The sequence below is a fragment of the Scyliorhinus torazame genome, chromosome 6, assembly GCF_047496885.1.
Source record: "Scyliorhinus torazame isolate Kashiwa2021f chromosome 6, sScyTor2.1, whole genome shotgun sequence".
Lineage (NCBI taxonomy): Eukaryota > Metazoa > Chordata > Chondrichthyes > Carcharhiniformes > Scyliorhinidae > Scyliorhinus > Scyliorhinus torazame.
Genome location: NC_092712.1, coordinates 184,400,603 through 184,419,608, shown reverse-complemented (window position 1 = coordinate 184,419,608; position 19,006 = coordinate 184,400,603). Strand labels below are relative to the sequence as shown.

Sequence of the window (19,006 nt, the reverse complement as noted above, 5' to 3'; positions counted from 1 at the left end):
TTAAACTCCTCCAAAAGTATAATTTCTCTGAGAGCTTCATACATTTGGTCTATTTTCAAAGCCCTTATCCACCGATCAAAATTACTCTGTTTGAGCCTTATTTCCCGCTCATCTCGCTCTGCTCATCTCATTCCCCCCCCCCCCCCCCCCCCGGCTCATCTCCACTCTCCCGCTCATCTCTCCCCCGCTCATCTAATTTCCTCCTCCCCGCTCATCTGCACTCCCCTGCTCATCTCTCACCCGCTCATCTGCTCACTACTCATTGAGGCTCAGTGCATTATTTAAAAAATTTATATGGGCTGATTGGCCTTCTTTTGCTACATAACAATTCTGTGTTTCTGAGTAGTCCATAACAATCCTACAGAAGTTACTATTTCATGTTTTATGGTTTAGTGATAATGAATTAACAATACTTACTTGTTAGCCAGATACAGTTCATCGAGATCAATTTTTGTCTTGCTTTTATAGAGCTTTAATTGATTTTGTATCACCTGTTTTTAATTTAAGCAAGAGGATATTATTTGCATTTAATTTTAAATCCAAACATTTTGCTGTGAACACATTTTACTTTATGCCTACCACCCCTCCTAGTTCCGCTTTGTTTAAATCAAAATGTTGCAATAAAATGAATTTGGTATCAATTTCTGAATTCTGATGAAATTACACAACACATGCACAGAACTAGTAACAAATTACAATAATACATCACAATAGCAAAGTGATTTCTGCCAGTATCTTGGGTTACAAACACTTCACAAAACTTATATTTACATTTAATTTTCAGAACTTATCAGGTAAAAGCCTATCAGAGGCGGCAGGGGGGCCCAGTGGTTAGCACTGCTGCCTCATGGTGCCGAGGACCCGGGTTCGATCCCAGCCCCGGGTCACTGTCCGTGTGGAGTTTGCATATCCTCCCTGTGTCTGTGTGCGTCTCACCTCCACAACCCAAAGATGTGCAGGGTAGGTGGATTGGCCATGCTAAATTGCCTTTTAATTGGAAGAAAAAAGAATTGGGTACTCTAAATTTATTTATAAAAAAGGAAAAGACTATCACAAAAAAGAAGTACCACATAAAAACTGCTTTAAATAGAGTGCTTACGTTCTACAGTGCTGTAGGGACTACAGTTTATCTACTATATAGGCAATTATTTTGATTGTCTTGCAGAGGTTGATAAAGAAATTTAACCTAAAGACCATCAAGATTTTGACTCCCCATGCGCAATGCCGCAGATATTATCCAGTAATACATTAAACACCTTACATAATAATAATCTTTATTGTCACAAATAGGCTTACATTAATGCTGCAATGAAGTAACAGTGAAAAGCCCCTAGTCGCCACATTCCGGCACCTGTTCGGGTACACAGAGGGAGAATTCAGAATGTCCAAATTACCTAACAGCATGTCTTTCGAGACTTGTGGGAGGAAACCGGAGCACCAGGAGGAAATCCACACAGACACAGTGACCCAAGCATGAATCAAACCTGAGACCCTGGAGCTGTGAAGCAACAGTGCTAACCACTATGTTACCATGCTGCGCATCTAAATGGACCTCCTGTCTACGAACTTTACTTACAACTGACACATTTTTGTCAGTTGTTGGATCAATTTCTTTCAATTATAAATACACACATCTGTAACTATAATAGAAACTACTGATAAGAATGTCTTATACGATAATTACAATCTCCCTCTAGTGTTGGTGCTGAGGGACTGTAATTGTAGCTCATTTGGAAAAATTCTCATCCTTGAAACCGAAGCTCTTGGTTTCAAATCCCACTCCACATGCTTCATTACATAATATAGATTGACATTTCAGTGCAGTATTGAGGGAGGTCCGAGGTGCCACAATTCAGTTACCAAAGCAAGGTACCATCTGCCCTCTCACATGGGTGTAAAAGGGCCGGTATTATGAAGGAGAGGAGGGAAATTTTTCAAGGGACCTGGCCAGCAGCATCACTGAAACAGATTGTCTGGTAACATGTCTCATTGCAGTAAATACAATCTTGTTGTGCACAGTTTGGCTGCAATGTTCTCCTCTGACTCCGATGTTACTTTCAAATTAATTTGTGGGCTGTGGATTGCATGAAGAATATTTTATAAAATATACAAATTATTTTGGCATTGCAGAAGCATTTCTACGCTCCAGTTAATTAACCCGCTGATTCACAAACTGCCATAGATTTTGATTTGAACTAAAATTGAGTACTGAGCTGGAGGGAGGGATAACCAGATAGATAGAATTTACAGTGCAGAAGGAGGCCATTCGGCCCATCGAGTCTGCACCGGCTCTTGGAAAGAGCAACCTACCCAAGGTCAACACCTCCACCCCATCCCCATAACCCAGTAACCCCACCCAACACTAAGGGCAATTTTGGACACTAAGGGCAATTTATCATGGCCAATCCACCTAACCTGCATATCTTTGGACTGTGGGAGGAAACCGGAGCACCCGGAGGAAACCCACGCACACACGGGGAGGATGTGCAGACTCTGCACAGACAGTGACCCAAGCCTGAATCGAACCTGGGACCCTGAAGCTGTGAAGCAATTGTGCTATCCACAATGCTACCGTGCTGCCCATGGAGGGAAGGGAAGGACTGGGCTGAGAGGGTGGGGAGGGGTGGTGAGAGGGAGGAGAAGGGAGGAGAGGTATTAGGAAGGGAAGGAGGTGAAGGGGAGTAGCGAGATGAGGGGTAGGGAAGTACTTGGGTGAGAGGGAGCAGGGGCGGAGAGATGGGCGGGGGGGAGATGAATGGGGGTGAGATGAGACGGGAGTGGAGATGTGAGTGGGAGGGAGATGAGCGAAGGAGTGGAGATAGTGGAGGTGTGAGGAGGGGTGGGGGAGATGAGTGGGAGGGAGATGAGCAGGGGAGTGGAGATAGCTAAGATGAGTTTGGGGGGGGATTTTGAGAAGTGGAGATGAGTGGGGAGGAGATGAGGGAAAGTGAAGAGGCTAGGAGGTGAGTGGGGGAGAGATTAGCCGGCGGGGGGGGGGGGGGGGGGGGTGGAGATGAGTGGTGGAGCTGTGAGCGGGGGAGATGAATGAGCTGGAGGTGATGAGCGGGAGGAAATGCGCGGGGAAGTGGAAGTGGAGATGAGTGGGGGAGATGAGTGGGACGAGATGAGCGAGAGGGGGGAAATGGCTAGGGGAGTGAGCGGAGGGTGGAGATGAGTGGGAGGAGATGAGCAGTAAGGAGATGAGCGGGAGGGGGTAAATGGCAGGGGGGTGAGTGAGGGGAGATGGCAGGGGAGATGAGCGGAGGAGGGGGAGATGAGCGGAGGATGGGGTAGATGAGCGGAGGGGGGAGATGAGCGGGAGGAGATGAGCATGAGGAGATGACGGGGGGAGATGAGTTAGGGGCAGATTGGCGACTTGGTGGAGGAGATGAGCGGGGGGGGGGGGGAAGAGATGAGCTGGGGGGAGAGGTACGGTAGTTTCTCCTGCATGTGTCAAGCTCCTTGAGGTTTGTTGGAGTTGCACGATAGAAATCAAGTGGGGAATATTCCTGATGCTCGATCAATAACTCCAGAAGCGAGATTGGATGACAATTGAAGGTTTTATTGGACTAGATGTTTCCCCCAGCAGCGCACAGAATGCGGCTGCTAGGGAGACACAGACTCTTATACTCCGCCTTACTGGGCGGAACCAGCAGGCAGGCTTCACCAATGATATTGCTGTCTCAGGAACTCCCACAACAATGGTCTTACAGCATCAATCCGGGTACCGTAATACCCCTAATGCTGACTACCACATTCACTCCCTGTTAAAAATAAGAGTCCGGCGGGGGTGGTGGTCTCACGTCATACAGTGGTAGAGGTTGAGGTACAGTATTTTGCCTCGTTACATGTCGCAACTATTTACAGTATTTATTTACATTGAAAATGAAGCAACTAGTTGGTCGGGGGCCCTGGTCGTCCTCTGCGATCGTCGCAGTTTTGGCGGTGATGCAGGCACTGGCTCGGGCAGGGATGGTGGGGTTGGTGATGGGGGTGTGGGTGGGGACCCAGAGGGCCCACCTTAAGATCTTATTGTTCTCTATCTTGCCCCGCTGTGCATTATCGAACATGAAAGCAACCGACCGTTGGTCAGTGAGGAGAGTGAATCTCCTGCCGGCCAGGTAATGCCTCCAGTGCCGCACAGCTTCTACTATGGCCTGGGCCTCCTTTTCAACTGAGGATTGGCGGATTTCTGAAGCGTGGAGGGTGCGTGAGAAGAAGGCCATGGGTCTGCCCGCTTGGTTGAGGGTGGCCGCCAGAGCTACGTCGGACATATCGCTCTCGACTTGGAAGGGAAGGGATTCATCGATTGCATGCATTGTGGCCTTTGCAATGTCCACTTTGATGCGGCTGAAGGCCTGGCGGGCCTCTGCCGACAGGGGAAAAACCGTGGATTGAATTAGTGGGCGGGCCTTGTCCGCATAGTTGGGGACCCTCTGGGCATAATATGAAAAAAATCCCAGGCAGCGTTTCAGGGCCTTGGAGCAGTGGGGGGAGGGGAAACTCTATGAGGGGGCGCATGCGTTCGGGATCTGGGCCTATAACTTCATCATGCACTACGTAGCCGAGGATGGCTAGACGGTCGGTGCTGAATACGCATTTGTCCTTGTTGTAGGTTAGATTAAGGATTTTTGCGGTATGGAGGAATTTTCGGAGGTTGGTGTCGTGGCCCTGCTGGTCGTGGCCGCAGATGGTGACGTTATCGAGGTATGGAAACGTGGCCCGCAAACCGTACCAGTCAACCATTCGGTCCATCTCCCGTTGGAAGACCAAGACTCCATTTGTGACACCGAAGGTAACCCTTAGGAAGTGGTAGAGCCGCCCATCTGCTTCGAATGCAATGTATTTGCGGTCGCTTGGGCGGATGGGGAGCTGGTGGTAGGCGGATTATAGATCCACCGTGGAAAAGACCTTGCATTGTGCAATCTGATTGCCAGATCAGATATGCGGGGGAGAGGGTACGCGTCGAGCTGCGTATACCTGTTGATGGTCTGACTATAATCGATGACCATCCTATCCTTCTCCCCGGTCTTTACAACCACTACTTGAGCTCTCCAGGGACTGTTGCTAGCCTCAATAATACCTTCCTTCAGTAACCGCTGGACTTCCGACCTAATGAAGGTTGAGTCCTCGTCTATTCCTGGTGGCGACGGGCTTGCAATCCGGGGTGAGGTTCGCAAAAAGGGAAGGCGGATCGACCTTGAGGGTAGCAAGGCTGCAGACTGTTGCTAACATTTGTCTTAGTTTAATTGCTCTGTTTTACCACCTTTGCTCTTGAGTCGCCAGGTATCTTTCTGATACCGCCACGTCGTTCAAGTCCGAGTAATGATCAATAATCCAATACACCGCTTAGTAAGATTTAAATCAAAGCACATTTATTATACACAGTAATCACTACTCATGCATAAATTCTACGTCAAAGCTACTTCTACGACTAACAGGCTAATACTTAACTCGGAACTGGCCCACCAGGTCAGGGAAACGAATGGCCTTTCGTTCGGGTTCTGAGCCTGCGGGATTCGAAGTTGGTACAGATTGGTAGCTAGGAGCGCTTATCTCGTAGCGAGCGTTGAAGTAAGACTTACTCTATTTCAGCGATGGATGGACCGGTCACTGTCAGGGGTTGGTTCACGTTGCTGAGTGACCCGGTCAAGAAGAGCGATTTGAACTTGGACTCTATTCTTAAAGTCCCCAGGGGCTTCCCGCCTTTCGGGGCGGACCCTGTACCTGGTTCCAAGTGATTTTCTCCAATGCTGGAACGATTCCTTGATCGATGGGCGGTCTTGAGGTGGTCGTTCACCTCCCTTTGTGTAGGCTTTTGTTGGCGCCGCCGAGTCTGGGTTGGCTTTGTGTGTTGAAAATGTTGCACATTGTTCCCGGGGATTGCTCATTAGTATGCAGATGGCTGGTGTTTTGTTGTGCTGATGGTTACTGGTATCGATCTTGTCTGGCCTTCCCAGAGGTGAATACACAGTCTACCTGTAGCTGCTTGTTTTAGTCCTGTTGGCTGATTTCCCCATCAGCCTTTGCCGTTCGCCATTTTAAATCAGGGTTAGCCATTCTAAATCGGGAGTTAGCCATTTTAACTGGCTACAAGACAGTGAGGGGGGTATAGGGCCGTCAAATTTAAAAGTTAAACTCTGGAGGTTACATTGGAAATCTAACCCTAGGAACGTGGCAGCGCAGAGGTGAGGGAGGACGTAGAGGCGGAAATTTTAAAATTCCCTTTCCTGGACCGTGAGGTTCGCTACGCAGAACCCTTTGATCTCTACAGTGAGACCCGGAGGCGAGGGAGATTTTTTCATTAACTGGGTGGATGGGAAGAGAACAGCGCATTACCGTGTTGGGGTGTATGAAGCTCTCTGTGCTCCCAGAGTCGATCAGGCAGGATGTTTTGTGCCCATTGATGAGCACGGTCGTCGTCGCGGTCAAGAGCTTTCGGGGCCGAGACTGGTCCAGGGTCACCGAGGCAAGTCGTGACAAAAGTTGGTAGTTTTCCTCGGGCAGTGTGTGTCCATCCGAAACGGGGTCCTGAGACTCTAGCCAAGATGGCGGCGCCCACTGGTCGCACATGGCTGGGGGTGTGCAAGATGGCGGCGCCCATCCGTCGCACGTGATCCCTGGGGAATAAGAAGGCGCCACCCAGGGCCTACACGTGGCTCTGGAACCGGAAGATGGCGGCGCCCGCTGGCCGCACGTGGCTCGTGGAGAGAGTTGGGGTGGCGGTCCCGGTTCGCCCCCAGAGACCCGGGCCTGGCATACCGCCACGAAATGGCCCTTTTTGCCGCACCCTTTGCAGGCGGAGGAGCGGGCCGGGCAGCTTGGCATGCCCGCAAAAATAGCAGTGGGGCCCCCCGGGGTTGCCTGGTAGTCGCGCAGCACAAGCTTGTGGGAGGATGGGGGATGCATCGGAGCCGGCCGTGGGGGGGTTCCACGCTGCCCAAGGGGCAGTTTCGGGAGGCCACATCCAGGCAGCTAGCAAGGGCCCGTGCCTCCTTGAGGCCTAGTGTCTCTTACTGTAGCAGCCGCTGGCGGACTTAGGAGGACAGCATACCTGCAACGAATGCGTCCCGGATCAAAAGTTCTGTGTGGTCGCTGCTGAAACTTGCGGGCAGTCACAGTTCCTACCTAACACCAGAAGTGCACGGTAGAATTCCTCCAGCGATTCTCCGGGGATTTGTCGCCTCGTCGCTAGCAGATGTCGGGCGTAGACCTGGTTTACTGGGCGAATATAGTGTCCTTTCTGCAGGGTCATTGCAGCCTCGAAATCGTCTGCATCCTCGATGAGGGTGTAGATCTCTGGGCTCACCCTCGAGTGGAGAACTTGCAGTTTCTGGTCCTCCGTTGGTGCAGTCGTGGCCGTCCTGAGGTACCCTTTGAAGCACGCCAGCCAATGTTTGAAGGTTTCCGCTGAGTTTGCCACGTGGGGGCTGAGTTGCAACACTCTGGCTTGATTCGGAGCTCCATTCTTTAAAATATAGTCCAATAAATTGATGCTCGATCAATAACTCCAGAAGTGAGATTGGATGACAATTGAAGGCTTTATTGGACTAGATGTTTCCCCCAGCAGCGCAGGTACAGAATGCAGCTGCTAGGGAGACACAGACTCTTATACTCCGCCTTACTGGGTGGAACCAGCAGGTAGGCTTCACCAATGATATTGCTGTCTCAGGTACCTCCCACACCAATGGCCTTACAGCATCAACTTGGGTACCGTAATACCCCTAATGCCCTCTACCACAATTCCATCATCACTTGGCTTGTGACTTGTGGACAAGCATTGCAGTGTTAGGAGGTGAATTATTTATGCAGGTTTCCGAGGCTCTGACCTGCTCTTGTAGCCACAACATTTTTATGGCGAGTCCAGTTCAGTTTCTGGTCAATGGTAAGCCCAGGATGTTGATACTAGGGCATTCAGTGATGGTGTTGTCATGGAATGTCAAGGGGCACTGCTTCTCGGCCTTTTGGCTAAGATCAAGCATCAGATCATGCTCAAGATGAAGTGCAATGTTTTTTCTTGTCAGCTTGGATCTTGTATGGCTTCCTTATGGAGACCATGAATTGGCTTCAATTTGAATTTGAATTGGTTTATGGAGCAAGCAATGAGGTGCATTAAGGGTTTGCCCTGTCTACTGTACGCATTGGCATTGTAACTTTAATGATGGGATAACAAATGTTAAAAAAAGAATGTTAAGGGACTATGGTTTGATTCTCTCTTCTTGGAGATGGTCATTGTTGGCACTTGTGTGGTGCAAATGATACTTGTCACTTGTCAGTCCAAACCTGGATATTGTCCAGGTCTTGCAGTATTCGGGCATGGACTGCTTCAGTATCTGAGGAGTCACATTGTGCAGTCATCAGCAAACATCCCCACTTCTGACCTTATGATGGAAGGAAGGTCATTGATGAAGCAGTTCCAGCACTTGGCCTTGTGTGCCTTAGTATCGCAAGTGTACATCTAAATACTTCTTAAATGTTATGAGGGTCTCTGCTCCACCACCCTTTCAGGCAGCGAGTTCCAGACTCCCACCATCCTCTTGGTGAAAATTTTTTTCCTCACATCCCCTCCTGCCCCTTACCTTAAATCTATGCCCCTGGTCACCAGGGGCTGGTTTAGCACAGGGCTAAATCGCTGGCTTTGAAAGCAGACCAAGGCAGGCCAGCAGCACGGTTCAATTCCCGTACCAGCCTCCCCGAACAGGCGCCGGAATGTGGCGACTAGGGGCTTTTCACAGTAACTTCATTTGAAGCCTACTTGTGACAATAAGCGATTTTCATTCATTGATCCAAGATTGTTGGGTCTTGGACACTCCCCTGAGAAACTTCTGCAGTAGAACATGGAACATTACAGCGCAGTACAGGCCCTTCGGCCCTCGATGTTACGCCGACCTGTGAAACCACTCTAAAGTCCATCTACACTATTCCCTTATCGTCCATATGTCTATCCAATGACCATTTGAATGCCCTTAGTGTTGGCGAGTCCACTACTGTTGCAGACAGGGCATTCCACACCTTTACTACCTCTGAGTAAAGAACCTACCTCTGACATCTGTCTTATATCTATCTCCCCTCAATTTAAAGCTATGTCCCCTCGTGCTAGACATCACCATCCGAGGAAAAAGGCTCTCACTGTCCACCCTATCCAATCCTCTAATCATCTTGTATGCCTCAATTAAGTCACCTCTTAACCTTCTTCTCTCTAACGAAAACAACCTCAAGTCCCTCAGCCTTTCCTCATAAGATCTTCCTTCCATACCAGGCAACATTCTGGTAAATCTCCTCTGCACCCTTTCCAATGCTTCCACATTCTTCCTATAATGCGGCGACCAGAATTGCACACAATACTCCAAATGCGGCCGCACCAGAATTTTGTACAGCTGCAACATGGCCTCATGGCTCCGAAACTCAATCCCTCTACCAATAAAAGCTAATACACCGTATGCCTTCTTAACAACCCTCTCAACCTGGGTGGCAACTTTCAAGGATCTATGTACATGGACGCCGAGATCTCTCTGCTCATCCACACTGCCAAGAATCTTACCATTAGCCCAGTACTCTGTCTTCCTGTTATTCCTTCCAAAATGAATCACCTCACACTTTTCGTCATTAAACTCCATTTGCTACCTCTCAGCCCAGCGCTGCAGCTTATCTATGTCCCTCTGTAACTTGTAACATCCTTCCGCACTGTCCACAACTCCACTGACTTTAGTGTCATCTGCAAATTTACTCACCCATCCTTCTACGCCCTCCTCCAGGTCATTTATAAAAATGACAAACAGCAGTGGCCCCAAAACAGATCCTTGTGGTACACCACGAGTAACTGGACTCCAGTCTGAACATTTCCCATCAACCACCACCCTTTGTCTTCTTCCAGCTAGCCAATTTCTGATCCAAACTGCTAGATCACCCTGAATCCCATGCCTCCGTATTTTCTGCAGTAGCCTACCGTGGGGAACCTTATCAAACGCTTTACTGAAATCCATATACACCACATCAACTGCTTTACCCTCATCCACCTGTTTGGTCACCTTCTCAAAGAACTCAATAAGGTTTGTGAGGCACGACCTACCCTTCACAAAACCGTGTTGACTATCTCTAATCAAATTATTCCTTTCCAGATGATTATACATCCTATCTCTTATAAACCATTCCAAGATTTTGCCCACAACAGAAGTAAGGCTCACTGGTCTATAGTTACCGGGGTTGTCTCTACTCCCCTTCTTGAACAAGGGGACAACATTTGCTATCCTCCAGTCTTCTGGCACTATTCCTGTAGACAAAGGTGACTTAAAGATCAAAGCCAAAGGCTCAGTAATTTCCTCCCTAGCTTCTCAGAGAATCCTAGGAAAAATCCCATCCAGCCCAGGGGACTTATCTATTTTCACACTTTCCAGAATTGCTAACATCTCCTCCTTATGAACCTCAAGCCCTTCTGGTCTAGTAGCCTGAATCTCAGTATTCTCCTCGACAACATTGTCTTTTTACTGTGTGAATACTGATGAAAAATATTCATTAAGCACCTGTCCTATCTCCTCGGACTCCAAGCACAACTTCCCACTACTGTCCTTGACTGGCCCTACTCTTACCCCAGTCATTCGTTTATTCCTGACATATCTATAGAAAGCTTTAGGATTATCCTTGATCCTACCTGCCAAAGACTTCTCATGTCCCCTCCTGGCTCTTCTTAGCTCTCTCTTTAGGTCCTTCCTAGCTAACTTGTAACTCTTGAGTGCCCTAACTGAACCTTCATGTCTCATCTTTAAATAAGCCTCCTTCTTCCTCTTGACAAGTGTTTCGACTGCTTTAGTAAACCACGGTTCCCTTGCTCGACCACTTCCTCCCTGCCTGACAGGTACATACATATCAAGGACACGCAGTAACTGTTCCTTGAACAAGCTCCACATTTCCATTGTGCCCATCCCTGCAGTTTTCCTCTCCATCCGATGCATCCTAAGTCTTGCCTCATCGCATCATAATTGCCTTTCCCCCAGATATAACTCTTGCCCTGCGGTATATACCTATCCCTTTCCATCACTAAAGTTAACGTAATCGAATTGTGGTCACTATCACCAAAGTGCTCACCTACCTCCAAATCTAACACCTGTCCTTGTTCATTACCAAGTACCAAATCCACTATGGCCTCGCCTCTCGTTGGCCTGCCTACATACTGTGTCAGGAAACCCTCCTGCACACATTGGACAAAAACAGACCCATCTAAAGTACTCGAACTATAGCGTTTCCAGTCAATATTTAGAAAGTTAACGTCCCCCATAACAACTACCCTGTTGCATTCGCTCCTATCCAGAATCATCTTTGCAATCCTTTCCTCTCCATCTCTGGAACTTTACGGAGGCCTATAGAAAACCCCTAACATGGTGACCTCTCCTTTCCTGTTTCTAACCTCAGCCCATACTACCTCAGTAGACGAGTCCTCATCAAACGTCCTTTCTGCCACCGGAATACTCTCCTTGACTAACAATGCCTTCCCTCCCCCTCTTTTACCACCTTCCCTGAGCTTACTGAAATATCTAAACCCCGGCACCTGCAACAACGATTCCTGTTCCTGCTCTATCCATATCTCCGAAATGGCCACAACATCGATGTCCAGTGATGTTCTTGAGCTGAGATGATTGACCTCCAAATACCACAACCATCTTCCATTCTGCCAGGTATGACTCAACCAGCGGCGAGTTTTCCCGATTCCCATTGGCACCAATTTTGCTACAACTCCTTGATATCTTACTTGGTCAAATGCTACCTTGATGTCAAGGGCAGTCACTCTCACCTCAGCTCTGGCATTCAGCTCTTTTGTCCATGCTTGAACTAAGGCTATGATGAGGTCAGGAGCTGAGTGACCCTGGCAGAACCCAAACTGAGCATCAGTGAGCAGGTTATTGCTGAGTAGGTGCCACTTGGTTGTCCTGTTGTTCATCACTTTATGGAGTCACAAGGGTCTACAGCACAGAAAAGGCCATTCAGGCCCGAAAAAGCCTTTCAGCCCATCGTGTCTGCACCGGTCAAAAGCAAAGTCTTCAAATCCCATTTTCCAGCATTTGGCCCACAGCCTTGTATGCCTTGGCATCGCAAATGCACATCTAAATACTTCTTAAATGTTATGAGGGTCTCTGCCTCCACCACCCTTTCAGGCAGCGAGTTCCAGACTCCCGCCACCCTCTTGGTGAAAAGGTTTTTCCTCACAACCCCTCTAAACCTCCTGCCCCTTACCTTAAATCTATGATCCTGGTCATTGATTCCTCCACCAAGCAGAAAACATTCTTCCTGTCTACTCTATCTATTCCCCTCATAATTTTATACATCTCAATCATATTCATCCTCAGTCTTTTCAGCTCCAAGGAAAACAACACCAGTCTATCCAATCACTCTTCATAACTAAAACTCTCCAGCCCAGGCAACATCTTGGTAAATCTCCTCTGCACCTTTCCAGTACTGTCACATCCTTCCCAAAATGTGGATTCCAGAACTGCAAAGCATACTCTAGCTGTAGCCTAACCAACGTTTAATACAATTCCAGCATAACCTCCCAGCTCGTAAATTCTTTGCCTCGGCTAATTAAGGCAAGTATACCATATGCCTTCTTAACCACTGTGTCCACCTGCCCTGCTACCTTAAGGGATCAGTGTACATGCACACCAAGATCCCTTTGATCCTCGATGCGTCCCAGGGTCCTGATGTTTATCAAGTATTCTCTTGCCTTGTTTGTCCTGCCCATGTGCATCACCTCAGATTTATCTGGATTGAATTCCATTTGCCACTTATCAGTCCACCTGACCAGCCTGTCTATATCCTCCTGTAATTGAAGGCTCTCCTCTTCACTATTTACCACCCCACCAATTTTCATATCATCTGCAAACTTACTGACCTACCCTCCTACATTCATGTCTAAATCATTTATATAACCCACAAACAGCAAGGGCTCCAACACTAATCTCAGTGTGTCCCCACTGGATACAGGCTTCCAGTCAGATAAACACCCCTCGACCATCGCCCTCTGCTTCCTGCCACTCAGCCAATTCTGGATCCAATTTGCCAAATTTCCTTGAATCCCATGGGCTCTTGCCTTCACTATCAGTCTCCCATGTGGGACTTCATCAAAAGCCTTGCTTAAGTCCAAGTAGACTACATCAAATGCATTGCCCTCATCAACACACCTGGTCACCTCTTCGAAAAATCCAGTCAACTATGCGGACTGTTCTTAATTAATCCCTGCCTACCCAAGTGCAGATTAATTTGGTCTCTTAGAATTGCTTCCAACAGTTTCCCTATCACTGAGTTTAGACAGATTGCCCTGTAGTTTCCTGGTTTATCCCTTCCTGCCTTCTTGAATAGTAGTATCATATTAGCTATCCTCCAGTCCTCTGGCAATAATTGAAAATTATTCTCAGCGACCCTGCTATTTCCTCCCTTGCCTCGTTCAACAGCCTGGGATAATTCCCTCTTGCCCTGGTCTACTTTTGAGCATGACAAACTACTTTGAACCTCCTCTCTGTCTATGTTAATTTATTTAGTTTTATCACAGTTCCCTTTCCTGATTTCTATAACCACGCCGGCACTTTCACTGATACAAAGTATTCATCCAGAACCCTACCTATGTCCTCCAGCTCCACACACAAATTACCACTATGGTCCTTAAAGGGCCCTGCACTTTCTCAAATTATCCTTTTACCCTTAACTTTACTGATGATCAAAAGGAGACTGATGGGGCAGTAATTGGCTATGTTAGATTGGTCCTGTTTCCTTGGGGCGGCACAGTTGGTGCAGTGATTAGCACTGCTACCTTACAGAGCAAGAGACCTGGGTTCGATTCCCAGCTTGGGTGACTGTCTGTGTGGAGTTTGCACTTTCTCCCCGTGTCTGCGTCTGTTTCTTCCGTGTGCTCCGGTTTCCTCCCTCAGTCCAAAAATGTACGGGTTAGGTCGATTGGTCACACTAAATTGCCCCTTAGTGTCCAAAAGCTAAGTTGGGTTACAGGGATAGGATGGAGGTGTGGGCTGAGGTAGGGTGCTCTTTCAGGGGCCGGTGTAGACTCAATGAGCCGAATAGCCTCCTTCTGCACTGTAAATTCTATGACTTCTAGGCCTCTCCCAGCATTTTGCGGTTGCACCGTGCTCGATTAGATGGATCGGACATGCTAAATTTCACCTTCAGGTGAGGTTACAGGGTGGGGGATTGGGCGTAGGACGGGTGGTCTTTCAAACAGTCAGTGCAGACTCAATGGGGTGAATGGCCTCTTTCTGTAGTGTAGAGATTCTATGATCCTTGTGTACAGGACACACCTGGGCAATGTTCCACATTGTACGGGTTAGGTCGATTAGTTAGGGGTATTGTCAGGATCCAAAGCCAGTGCAGTAGCCGGTATCCTTCAGCCGTTATTTGATGTCATGTATAGTGAATCTAATTGGCTGAAGACTGACGCTATTATTATTACATCTGTGATACTGGGGACCTCCAGAGAAGACCGAGATGGATCTTCCACTGGTCACTTCTGGCTGAAGATTGTTGCAAATGATTCAATCCTGTCTTTTGCACTGATGTGCTGGGCTCCTCCATCATTGAAGAGCCTCCTCCTCCTGTGAGTTGTTTAATTGTCCACCAGCAAGGTGGCGCAGTGCATAGCACTGCTGCCTCACGGCACCGAGGTCACAGTTTCGATCCTGGCTCTGGGTCACTGTCCGTGTGGAGTTTGCACATTCTTCCCGTGTTTGCGTGGGTTTCGCCCCCACAACCAAAAAATGTGCAGGCTGGGCGGATTGGCCATGCTAAAATTGCCCCTTAATTGGAAAAAATGAATTGGGTACTCTAAATTTTTTTTTAAAAATTGCCCACCACCATTCAAGGCTGGATATTGCAAAGCTTATCTGATGGCTGTGGAATAGGAAGAAGCGGGGGCTAAATAGGGGAGAGTAGGATGAGGAAGGGAGAAGTGGAATGGGGAGAGCGGAATTGGGGCAAGGGGAGTGGAATGGGGAGCAGAATGAGGGAAGGGTAAGCGATTTGGGACGGGGGAGTGTAATGGGGAGTGGGAGTGGGGGGAGGCAGACTGGAATGGGGAGGGGGAGTGGAATAGAGAGGGGGAGTGGAATGGGGTCGGGGAGTGGAATGGGGAGTGGGAGTGGAAATGGGGGGAGGCAGACTGGAATGGGGAGGGGAAGTGGAATAGAGAGGGGGTGGAATGGGGTCAGGGAGTGGAATGGATTGGGGGATGGGGAAGTGGAGTAGGGGAGGAGCGAGTGGAGTGGGCGGGTGTGGAGGCAGCGGGGGAACGGGGGAGTGGAATGAGCAGACGGGGAAGTGGAATGGGGAGACGGGGAGTGGAATGGGGGGATGGGGAGTGGAATTGGGGGTCGGGGAGTGGAATGGTCAGTGGAATGTGGGGGAAGGTCAGTGGAATGTGGGGGACGGACGGTCAGTGGAATGGGGTGTGGGGGAGTGGAATGGGGTGTGGGGGAATGAAATAGGGGTGTGGGGGAATGGAATGGGGATGTGGGAGAGTGGAATTGGGGGAATGTGTAGTGGAATGGGGGACAGGGGAGTAGAATTGGGGGCCGGGGGAGTGGAGTAGGGAGGCGGGAATGGAGTGAACGAGTGTGCGGGATAATGGGACGATGGAGGAGTGGAAAGGGGGAGGAAAGAGTGGAATGGGGATGGGAGAGTGGAATGGGGACGGGAGAGTAGAATGGGGATGGGAGAGTGGAGTGAATGGGTATGGGGGACAATGGGGGGACAGGAGAGTGGAGTGAATGGGTATGGGGGACAATGGGGGGGACAGGAGAGTGGAGTGAATGGGTATGGGGACAATGGGGGGGACAGGGGAGTTGAAGCGAATGGGTGGGGGAACAATGGGGAGAACGGGGAGTGGAATGAATGGGTATGGGGGACACTGGGGGGATGGGGGAGTGGAGTGGGGGAGGGCAATGTGGGGACAGTGGGGAAACAGGGAGTGGAGTGAATCGGCGTGGGGGGACAATGGGGGTCGGGGAGAGTGGCGTGGGGGAAGGCGGTGTGGGGGGTATGGGGGACAATGAGGAAACGGGGGAGTGGAATGAATGGGTGTGGGGGACAATGTGGGGAATGGGAGTGGAGTGAATGGGTGTGGGGGACAGTGGGGGGAGGGGGTGTGGGGGACAGTGTGGGGATGAGGTCTGGGGGACAGAGGGGGAGAGGGAGTGGAGTGAATGGGTGTGGGGGACAATGGGAGGGTAGTGGAGGAGGACAATGGGGGGGGGCGGGGAGTGTAGTGAATGAGTGTGGGGGACAGTGGGGCGAGGGGGACAGTGGGGCGAGAGGGCAGTAGTGGGTCGGGGGAAGCGGGCTGGTCGCTGTGTCCTGGCCGCTAGCTCAGCCCCGGAGATTGTCTCACCTCATCCGCCGCTGCCGCCATCCTTTGTTTGGAAGGCGTTGCCGGGCAACGTGACGTCATCCCCAGGCTCGGATTCCATCCCCGTGCTGAGTTCTGGGAAGCCAGTGGATCAATGAAGAGCCTCCAGCTGCGGTATCCCCCACAGTGCTCCAGCTCGCTTTACACCAATTCTCTGCCCCCTAAATCTGACTTTTGTCTGTTACTAACAAACATTTTCTGCCACAATGTATGTTCCGGATCTAAATTGTAGTACCACTCCGAGTTGCAATACTAATCCCAATCCCGTTTCCTAACAATTGTGTCAATTCACTTGGGGAGGGCTGGGGTGCAGGAACTGGACTATTTATTTTAACCCCTTTTAATTCTTGCCCGGTCTATTCTGCCAGCTGTTGAATGGCGGCCACAATATATTTTGCAGCACCCCCAAAGCTCTGACACTGACAGAGCTCCAGTGTTCTGTGTTATTATATCATCCCTGTTTGTTCTGTGTTATATCATCCCTGTTTGAACTGCAATCGTTTTCTTTTCTTGGTCATGATTATTCGGGGACATCGGCGGATGGGAAGTCATTCTCAACATGAAAGAAACTGAAAATACTGAGCAAGTCAGCTAGCTTGGTGCCTAGAAACTTGAATTGGTTTTTGAATTAGTTCTGAGATTTTCAGCATCTGCAGTGTTCAATCATTTAATTGTTCGGTCTTTCATTGGGTATGTCAGTTAACTGTCCTGTGTGCTGTTAGCAATAAACCGAAGGACGGAATTTCCCCATATTTTTTCAAAATGTCGGTCCCGGGGGCTCGTGGCGGAATTGCTTCTGACACACTCGCCCCTGGAAAGTTAATCTGTAATCAGTGGGGTGCTCCTTTTAAACTCTTCCCTATGATAATGAGTGCCAGCTTGCTCCAAAAGAGGACTAGGCTACTGATGCACTGTCAATTACGACGAGACCGAGAGTAGAGAGTAATCGAGGCTTTATTAAGCAGAGATGTGTAGCCTCCTGCAGCTGCTGCCGAAATGGCTGCAGCTCGGTGAGCACACACATTTATACTCTGCCTACTGGGCGGAGCCAGCAGCCAGGGTTCTACCCCCGCACCTGTAGTACAGGCGACTTACCGTATTACATCTTGTATGTGATATATACAACAACAAAAAATGTGTAACCACCACATTCACCCCCTGTTAAAAAAGAGTCCAGCAGGGGTGGTGGAAAACTATTTGCATGCATTTTAAGGTTGACATTTTGGGGAAAGTTCACAAATTCAGCCGATCGGGTGCCTTGATCCTCCGTTGTGAGCGCCGCAGTCCCGGTGGCGATGCAGGCATCGACTCGGTCGCCGGTGGCTCCGGGAGCGTGTAGACCTCATGTTCATCCCCGGGTGAGACCAAGGGGAGGACGGATTGTCCTGGAGTGGGGCTGTGGTGAGGTGCGCTGGGGGGGGGGGGGGGAGGAGGGGTGGCGCCGGGGCAGAGGGGGGGGGGACCCAGCTGGTGCCAGGTCCCTGAGGGAGACTGTGTCTTGCCGGCCGTCGGGGTATGCCACATAGGCGTACTGTGGGTTTGCATGGAGTAGCTGTACCCTCTCAACCAACGGGTCCGCCTTGTGGGGCTGCACGTGCTTGCGGTGGAGAACGAGTCCTGGAGCTGCCAGCCACGTTGGGAGCGAAACCCCGGAAGTGGACTTCCTGGGGAAGGCAAGGAGACGTTCATGGGGGGTTGCATTAGTCGCTGTGCAAAGTAGCAATTGGATGGAGTGAAGGGCGTCGGGGAGGACCTCCTACCAGTGTGAGACCAGGAGATTTGTGGACCGTAGGGCCAGCTGGACGGCCTTCCAGACCGTCCCATTCTCCCTTTCCACCTGCCCGTTTCCCCGGGGGTTGTAGCTGGTCGTCCTGCTCGAGGCGATGCCCTTGCTGAGCAGGTACTGACGCAGCTCATCACTCATAAAGGAGGATCCCCGGTCGCTGTGGATGTAGGCGGGGAAACCGAACAGGGCGAAGATGGTGTTGAGTGCTTTGATGATGGTGGCAGACGTCATATCAGGGCATGGGACGGCGAAGGGGAATCTGGAGTATTCATCGACCACGTTAAGGAAGTACGTGTTTCGGTCGGTGGAGGGGAGGGGCCCATTGAAATCCACGCTGAGGCGTTCAAAGGGTTGGGAGGCCTTCACTAGATGCGCGCGGTCTGGCCGGTAGAAGTGCGGTTTGCACTCTGCGCAGACCTGGCAATCTCTGGTGATAGCCCTGGCTTCCTCAATGGAGTAGGGCAGATTGCGGGTCTTTATGAAGTGAAGGAACCGGGTGACCCCTGGGTGACAGAGAGCGTCGTGTAGGGTCCGGAGTCGGTCCACTCGTGCGCTGGCACATGAACCTCGGGATAGGGCATCAGGGGGCTCGTTGAGCTTACCGGGGCGATCCAAAATCTCGTAATTGTAGGTGGAGAGCTCGATCCTCCACCTCAAGATTTTATCATTTTTGATCTTGCCTCACTGTGTGTTATTGAACATGAAGGCAACCGACCGTTGGTCAGTGAGGAGAGTGAATCTCCTGCCAGCCAGGTAATGCCTCCAATGCTGCACAGCTTCTACGATGGCTTGGGCCTCCTTCTCGACGGAGGAGTGCCAAATTT

The 19,006-nt window shown here is 50.0% G+C and overlaps 1 protein-coding gene across 5 annotated transcripts in view; it reads right to left on the bottom strand.

Annotated features, from left to right (window-relative positions):
* The window catches only part of LOC140425176 (leucine-rich repeat-containing protein 72), a 150,777-nt gene extending 134,350 nt beyond the window's left edge, over positions 1–16,427 (bottom strand). For 2 of the 5 annotated variants that reach the window (XM_072509167.1, XM_072509169.1), the window contains exon 1: positions 418–491. Coding sequence is in view for 1 of the 5 variants with exons in the window: in XM_072509166.1 (XP_072365267.1) it covers positions 418–491; positions 16,379–16,399 (95 nt within the window). In the remaining 4 variants the exon portion in view is untranslated. Of the gene's footprint in view, positions 1–417; positions 492–16,378 lie in introns of those variants that run through there. The other 3 variants (XM_072509166.1, XM_072509168.1, XM_072509164.1) reach the window with 3 other exon arrangements.
* Between the last annotated feature and the right edge of the window lie 2,579 nt (positions 16,428–19,006).